An 8,633-nucleotide genomic window follows, 5' to 3' on the forward strand; every position below is an offset into this window, starting at 1 on the left:
CTAGCAGTGTGCAGGGATCTATATCTGTCGGCTTTATAAGCGAGTCAACTGCCTTAACAGCAAAGTCCTTGTGCGTTAGCAGGGAGCAAGGGCCCTCCAGGACAGGACCAGAGGAAGTCATCACACCCTTCCCTACCCCGTGACTTGACTTAGGAGACGGCTTCTCTGGGGGTTCATTCCCAAAAGCAACGGCTGCCTTCTTGAGGGGACGGTTGGCATCCCCATCGAGTTTCCTTTTAGAAGAACCCTTGGTGATGGTCTTGGGGGTCGATGAGGATATCATCTCCCCCTTTGCTTTCTTCTCTTCTTTCAGGCGGGCAGCAGCAGCCCTTATCCATTGCTTAGCTACGTCCATCTCTGCAAAAGAAACATATAAGAGAAACCGACGACAATACAAAAATAAGAGCTGAAAATAACATGGTCAAGATACTCACGATGACGGGAGAATTCTTCTAACCTGCGAGCCTCAGGCGTCGGTTCAGGACCCCCGCAGTAAGCGTGAAGAGTATTAAGGGTAATTAAGTCTCGACACGACTGCTCCTCTAGGGGAATCTCCAAAACCCGACGGATGAAGTCTTCCTGCTCGTCGGTTATGGAGGGGCGAATGAGGGCTGAAAAATACAAACAAGTTGATGATGTTAGAAACATTGAAAAACAGAAACTATTACTTGCTTAAGCTGACGGGTTGAAAGCTGACAGCTAAAACCTGACTCCTTTACAAATGCCCAAGTATTGTTAAAATAGCCATGGGGTATCGTCTCCCATTCTTCCTGATAGCACACCCAGTCCGTCCCTTTAACAAAAAAGAACCTGCTCTTCCAGGCTTTATTTGAATCCGGCATCTCAGACACCAATCTCAAGTCTTTCTCCCTGATGGCAAAGTGGTACATCCCCTTGGAAGAAGAAAGGTGCCGAGGTCTGTAACAATAAACGAATTCGTCCAAGGAAAGCTGATGGTTCCTTCCACTCAGACGACCCTACAATATCTCGGCACCTATGAAAATCCTCCACGAATTTGGAGCAATTTGGCTGACGGATAAACCGAGAAAGTCAGCCAACTGACGGTGTAAGGCCGTCAGAGGCAGTCTGAGACCTGCAGCAAACATGGCATCATACATACCAACGTCTGCAATTCTTCCTGTATAACATTTCTCGCCTTCCCTAAGGAGATGGATGGGAATATGGTCGGGAATTTGGAAACGGACGCGCAACTCTTAAAAAAAATTTCAGTCATTTTTGGATGAAACTTATTTACAGCCCACTCTTTGGGAAGGATGAAGGGACGGTTACTTCTAGGACTATCAGAAGTCCCTTCACAAGAGTCCTCGTCACCTTCATCCCCGTCACTACCCTTCTCTCCTTCCACCTCAAATTTACCATCCTCACCTACTGCCTTAACCTGACCGTCTCCATGACTTCCTACCTCCTTGTTAGGAGTCTAGGCTGATGTCTCCCTCTCTGACGACCAGGAAAAGCTCCCAGACTCACTACCTGAACCAAATACCTCGTCGTAGCCCGCTCCCTCGCGGACCGACGACCGGTCACTCGACGCATCACTCGACATCTGACTACCTATAAGTGACGGGCGTAATCTAAGAACCTAGGATGATGACCTCGCTTTAAAGAAATCAAAAGAAATAAAGCATGTGCAGAAGGGAAAAGAGGGAACTTACAAGTTTCTCAAACGTGACGGTTGAAAAAGTGACGGTAGAAGTGTAGGCGAATAGTAAGGAAGTAATGACGGAGGATAGGCGACGGGTTTATTCTCCAGGAATCAGGGAAAGTGATATAGGAAAAATGAGAGGAGGTGGGCCATGTATATATATAAGGGAAACGCATGGAAGATGAAGCAACGCTCTCGTCTAGAAGCGAAGCCAGCCGAAATTCGCCACGTGTCCAGGGCATTTATTACCAACTGCATCACCTTCTCTCTCCTGGCTAAAATGAAAGCCAACAACAAAAACTATAACTCCATAACCTGTCAGTTTGGACTGACGGAGATATGGAGTAGGGGGCAACTGATACGCAAAAATAAACTATGACTTAACCCGTCAGTTTTCTATGGTCTAAACTGACGGGTTTAGCCAACTAGAAAAGCTGAAGGCTTTGAAACTAATGGACGGTAATCCGAAGCTCACGGGACACCCGTAGAACGTAGCAAGGAACTGACGCCAACATGGCTGCTGGTGATAAGGCAAGCTGACGGTCCTGAGGCCGACGGTTCTTTGTAGAACCATGACTTGGGCACCACACATGAGTAATAAGGAAATTACTTGTATTCCACGCCTAATATTAGAGTTCTATAAGGAAAGGATCCCGCAATCGACGCTCATAAGGATTCCAATAAGGAAAAGGCTTCCACTCCAAGGAGGAAATGTCAATCCTCAACTACTATAAAAACCCCAATACCCTCACAAATCGAGGTATGCATAATCAACCCCTCTCTAGCACTCTAGAGTTGAAAGCAAATTCTAACTTAACCTTCGGAGAGTATTTGGCCGGCATCACACCGGTGCTCTCCGATAAGTCATCTCCTTGTTGTTGTGCAGGTGTTGTTTCGTGTGCGAGTATCGTGTAGCTCACTGTTAGTTTTTCGACATCATCAGATATGGAAACGTAAAATTTATCAATGGACATAATTATCCATTCTAATAAATTTTAATTACGAAATTGCCCTCATATATTTTTCAAATCCTAAAATTTAGAGCTTGTTTGGTTTGAGGAGTTTTGAGTTATATAACTCAATCTTGATAACTCAAAACTCAAAAATTGTGGGACCGACTCAAAGTATGTTGTTTGGTTTATTTTTTGAGTTGAGTTTTCATAACTCAAAACTCAAAAAAATTGAGTTAGAGTTATGAGAATTGGAAACAAATTTTAGGAGTTTCCAAAAACTGAAAACTGAGATATCAGGTATTTAAGTGGCATTTTAGTAATAACATTTTATTAATGGGACCCACTCTTAAGCCTCATCACGTTCAAATGTCAAACCCAACCAACTCTTTTTCTTCTTTCTTTCTCTCTTTCTTCTTCTCCAGTTCACGCAGCTTCTTCCCTTTGCCTATGTTATTCCTCACTTCTCTCATCTTTAATTTTTTTTTTTTTTTTTGCTTAAATTGCCACTCAAAAATGGTAATGCGTTTGTTTGTTGTAGATTAGACAAGGGATTTGTTACAGATTTTTTTGCAAGTATAAACATTTAAACATGAACCAATTAAACACAAGGATCTGGATTGCTGTATTGTTGGCCTCTCATCTTTTGTTAAAAAAAAATCATTTTATGATTTCTGGGTATTCAATATTCATCACTTGTAATGGTATGAGGTAATGGTAGGGTGACAAAAGGAAAAGAATTGTTTATAAAAAAAATTGTTTATGTTTGTCAAGGAGAAGCAGAGGAGTTTGGGAGGGGAAAAAAGAGAAGTGGGGGAGAGAAAGAGACGCGGGTAGGGAAAAAAAAGAGGTTGGAACTTTATAAAAAATCTGACCCAATTTGACATGTGGGCTCCACATGTTGGAGTGGAATTTGAGTTTTTGTGAAGAAATTTAAACCCAGTTTTTTACCAAAACGAATTGTAGTGTGAGTTAAGTAAGAAATAAAGAAGAGATAGGACAATTGAGTTTAGATTTTGAGTTAAAAAAACTGAGTTATAAAAATTGAGTTTGAGTGATGCTTCAAGCCAAAAATACACATACGTATGTGCGCACACACACACACACATATATATATATATATAAAACAGTTTTACACTTTTAGTAAAAATAAAAATTGGCCCCCTTTATGTTTAGGGTAGTTCCATTCCTCTCTAAACTTTAAAACCATGCAAATACCCATGCGATTACACTTTCCGTTAAACCATAACGAAATCTCATGATTCCTAAAATGTTACATTATGTAATGTCTAAAATATTTCCATTAAATTTTAATATCCAAAAAAATTTCTTCGTGTATTTGTTATCTTGTTCTTTTTTCTTCCATTTCTTACTTAAAAGGGTGTTTATTAAAAACTAAGTAAGCTAAACACTGTAGCTAGACTCATAAAATGTAAGATAGTAAAAAAGGGAAGTATGAATAACAAAATTTTCATTGTCGATAATTACATGTATTTTATGAAGACCTTCAGCCGTAGCATATGACATTATTCACTGCAAAAATTTAAATATTATGACAATGCCTTAGAAAATTACTTAGTTACTCATTGTTGGAAGATTTAAATATTTGTTATCATTCTTAGAAGTTTTTAATTAGTGGATATTGCTTTTAACAAATAGGTTCTAAGAACCTATCATGGCAAATAGATACTCATATGTTAAATAGTTACTCTAAGTTTAGGTACATGGTTTCATACTTCTTCAAATATAAGTTCTATCTTAATTTTCTCACTCGATGGGCAACACATGCCGCTCAAACTAGTTGTTTGAAAAGTGTGCACAATTTGGTCGAAACCCTCAAATACATAAATTGTTTACATTATTGCCAAAGCAACTAAATTTGAGAAACAATATTATATTTACAACCAATTGTTTCTTATATAAATCTTAGAAAAAGAACCAAAAAAATCATTGCATTACCCTTTTAATATTCTTTTTATTTACATAACATAAGTATAGGCTATTACAATGTTGGTTCCACACACACATATACACACATATTGCTTTAGTGAAATCAAAAACTTTTAATTATTTTGACTAATTTACTTTTGCCTTCTGTATTTTTTTTTTCATTTTTCGCAAAAGAAATTAACATGAATAAGATTTTTGTATTCCAAATCACTTTTTGTATAATAATTAATCCAAAAAAAATTTTTTAAATGAATTTTATTTTAAAAAAACCATTTAAATTCCTTTTATACTAGTAATTATTAATGCACCATCTATAGATAATTAGTACATTACAATAAATGCATTAACTCTATTAACACATAGCAACTAATTAATACTTTAATATAAATACAAATTTTGGTATATTTATGAACTTATTAGTATATTACTTTATTGAAATCACAAATATTTAACTATTTTGACTAATTTAGGTGTGCAATTATATATTTTGACTAATTAAATTTTAACTTTTGATGATTTTTGTTTCAATTCTTGCCAAAAAAAACTAATCATGAGGAAGAGTGTGATATTCTAAATCTATATTTTTATTTATAAATTGTTTCTTATATAAATTTTATAAAATAAATATTTAAAATTCTTTTTATATAAATAATTAGTACACCATTAATAGATAATTAATATATTGCAATAAATGCATTTAGTCCACTTTAACACATAGCAATTAATTAATATTTTGACATAAATGCAAAATTATGATATGGTGGAATGTCAAATAAAGAGAAGTATCTTCTTCTTCTTTTTTCCTCTCTTAGAATGCGGCATATATCATAACCTTAGACCAACAAACATATGGTTTCGGCTTTTTTATACATTAATAATAGTAAATATATAGTCCTGTCAAAAAAAAAATAGTAAATATATAGATTCTTGTTAATTTTTACACAGACACATGAGCTACTCATCCACACACATGCTAGAGTATTAGTTCAGTTATGTTTGATAGTCATGTCTCCCTCATCACCCTGCCCAAAGATGCAAAACCTAACACAGGGTTATCTCTCCTGCTTTTCTTTAAACGCATCCCTATTGTTAATGGATGGAAGTTTGAAAAATATATATCAATTTATCTAAATAAAATATATAACAATATCAATTTTGAAAATGCTACTTTTTTCTGAACTGAATCTTCATCACTAAGCAGTTTTAGTTCCAGTAAAGTGCCTTATTTTGTCTGCATTTATCAGCCTTAATGACTATTTTTCCTTTCCTTATGTAAATATGGATATGTTTTCTCATTTATGTTTTGATGATCATTTATCCTCCTAAGTCCTGACCCAGGTGAAAAACCTAAAGATGAGAAGGATGCAGATTATGCGCCTTCACATCCAATTCCCTTGACTTCATCACCAAACTCTAAGCATTTTGAATTGGAGGAACATATTGATATAGTCAAAGACTATGATGATGCTTGTGGAACGTCTGGGAAAGAAAATTCCATCAAAAGGAAATTCGACTCGGCTATTGATGTTAATTTAACTCATCCAGTTGAAATTGATGATGAGATTGCTGAAGTAGATGTCACTGATGATGAAACGGACAAAGGCTCCAATGCTGCAGAAGCTCTTAGATCTTTGGTGAATGCTGAGGCAAGAAAGGAGCAGACTTCAAGCGCAAGCAGTAGCAGTGAGAGTGGAAGTGGAAGTGAGAGTGAGAGTGAGAGTGAGAGTAGTAGTCGCAGCAGAGATAGTGGAAGCAGTGCTGGTGACTCACTCAACTGTATATAATCGTGTAGATCACCTTGGGACTAACTTTTATGACCTTTGTTGACATAATGTGGGTTTTCTCTCCATGGTCAATTATAATTTTTACACCAACAGTTTCTAATCCTTGTAAATATTTAATTGAATTATGTGTATATATGCTTCTTATTATACTTAACTAGTCGTTAACCCGTGCGATGCATGAGCTAGTTAAATAAAAAGATAATTAATCAACCACATGGTAAAAAAATAAAGAAAAAAGAACCAATAAGAGACTAATTTGCTCATCAAGTAATCATCCTAAGTGGCGTCACAGCTCATGTACAAAACTATTAATCTATTGTCAAGTGTCAAATGACAACGTGGAAAACATTTTATAAATAACTTATTGATAAAAGGTATAGATAGGGGATTTTTGTAAATCATCAATCGAACTAGAGTCAACATCTCATTGCAAATGGAATATAGCTCTATATTAAAACTAAAAGTAAAGTTTCAATCATTCTCTTTCTATAAAACATTATCGAAACTATATGTAGTTTACCTTGGTTTCAAATAGAAATTACTTGAAGAAACAACTATTTTGAATCATTATCTAAAAAAAGAGCGACATAAAAAACTAAAATAAGATGAAATTCCTCAAACATATTTCAGCATCAATGTCCAAGTTGAGTTCTACGTATAGCTGCCAATTAGTCACTCCAATTGAAAGCACAATGTTTGAAAGAATCTGCCAACTATCTTACTCTGTCACAATTTTCATCTACCTCCCTGGATCACTAAACTATACATCTAACTACCTTAACTTCAATATTGAATACAAAGACAGAGCCAAAATGTCCCATAAGAAAATGCATACAATAAAGAGCCTTGAAGCCAATAATATCCTCTAAATTACTTTGCATAAGAACAATCTAATTTATTCTAAAAAAATAAAACTATTGAATGTGTTAAAAAAAAATTAGCCTACATATTAATATATTTTATACCTTAGCTTTCCTAGTCCATTAGCACTTGGTTGACAAACACAGTCCAAACCAAACTTGAACTATGCTTAATGTCAAAATACAATCTTTATAAGCCATGCAACCAAACCCACTATCTTTATCAAAAGAAAAAAGAAAAAAGACAGCTAAATCCTCATGTTCTCCAAATCAAAAATCACATATAGACTGTTTCCCTAATAACATGCACGTTGTAGTATCATAATAGGTCTAGTTGATCTTTTGCCACATAACATTTAGTCCCCACCAAAACTTCCAACACCTTTTAAGCCTTAATAACGAACCTAGTAAGGGAGAAATTATTGTATAAAATGTTCATGCTGATGAATAGTGGTAACAACAGAAAACAAAAACAACAACAAAGAACTAAAGGACTCAAGGGACTATTCTAAGAGAAAAAAGGATTTGGCAAGCTCTTTCACTGTGATGTTCTTGAAGCATTCACTAACATAGCAGCATCAGCAAGTAAATGTGATGAGTCTGTAAACCAAAACATTTATATCATACTACTACTTTGCACATAAATCTTTTTAATTACAAATAATTTCTTGCACAAAAATATCACTAAAAGTACTTAATCTCAACATGAATCTCCATGTAATATAGCAAAGAAATCATTAGTAGATTATCTAGTCCTCTCCAACTATCTTATGGATCTGTGCATTTACATTACAAATCCTTTGACTTCCCTTTATGTTGTAAACTTGTAGTTGTTTCTTTTTGCAGATTATGCATGTATAAATGTTACAATTATCTAATTCTTTATAGCATGATCTAATCAAATCAGCTACACCACAACTTCAAAGAAGGTGGTATCCTTGACAGATGAAAAAAATAACTTGGAAAGTTCCCCTATCTCTTATAAACTAATTTTCATTATTTCAGTCTAAACTTACTTAGCAGCCAAGAAAAACAGTAAAGCAAATGAGAAACTCAAAAACTACTTAAAAAACTTCTATCTTAGCTAAGTATTCTTTGCTCTTACTTTTGTGTTATTTCCCATCTCCAAGTAATCCATTGAACATGTCCCATTAGTGAATAATTCCTCCATTACTTATTAAAGTTTTTTTAAAATAGAAGAGAAAGAACTAAATTGGACTCTACTAACATGCTGGTAAGTTATCAACATTTTTTAGGGTCCCACATAGTTCAACTCCTTCCACATCTTGGACAAATTTGATAACATGATATAAAAAAAAAAAATTTAAAAAAAAATTATGAACAAAGCATGAATCTAATGATTGATTGATGTGCACCTAATCATACCCAACATATAAAATGGAAATTTGACTTTATATTTCTGCTA

At 34.9% G+C, this 8,633-nt stretch overlaps 1 protein-coding gene across 1 annotated transcript; it reads left to right on the plus strand.

Annotated features, from left to right (window-relative positions):
• The first annotated feature begins 1,737 nt into the window (after positions 1-1,737).
• On the plus strand, positions 1,738-6,347 carry LOC111993107 (uncharacterized). The gene is made up of 2 exons (XM_065775002.1): positions 1,738-1,816; positions 5,902-6,347. Exons 1-2 carry the CDS (start codon positions 1,738-1,740, stop codon positions 6,345-6,347), a joined length of 525 nt encoding a protein of 174 aa, XP_065631074.1.
• The last annotated feature ends 2,286 nt before the right edge of the window (positions 6,348-8,633 follow it).

The sequence above is a fragment of the Quercus suber genome, unplaced genomic scaffold, assembly GCF_002906115.3.
Source record: "Quercus suber isolate HL8 unplaced genomic scaffold, Cork oak 2.0 scaffold_103, whole genome shotgun sequence".
Taxonomy (NCBI): domain Eukaryota; kingdom Viridiplantae; phylum Streptophyta; class Magnoliopsida; order Fagales; family Fagaceae; genus Quercus; species Quercus suber.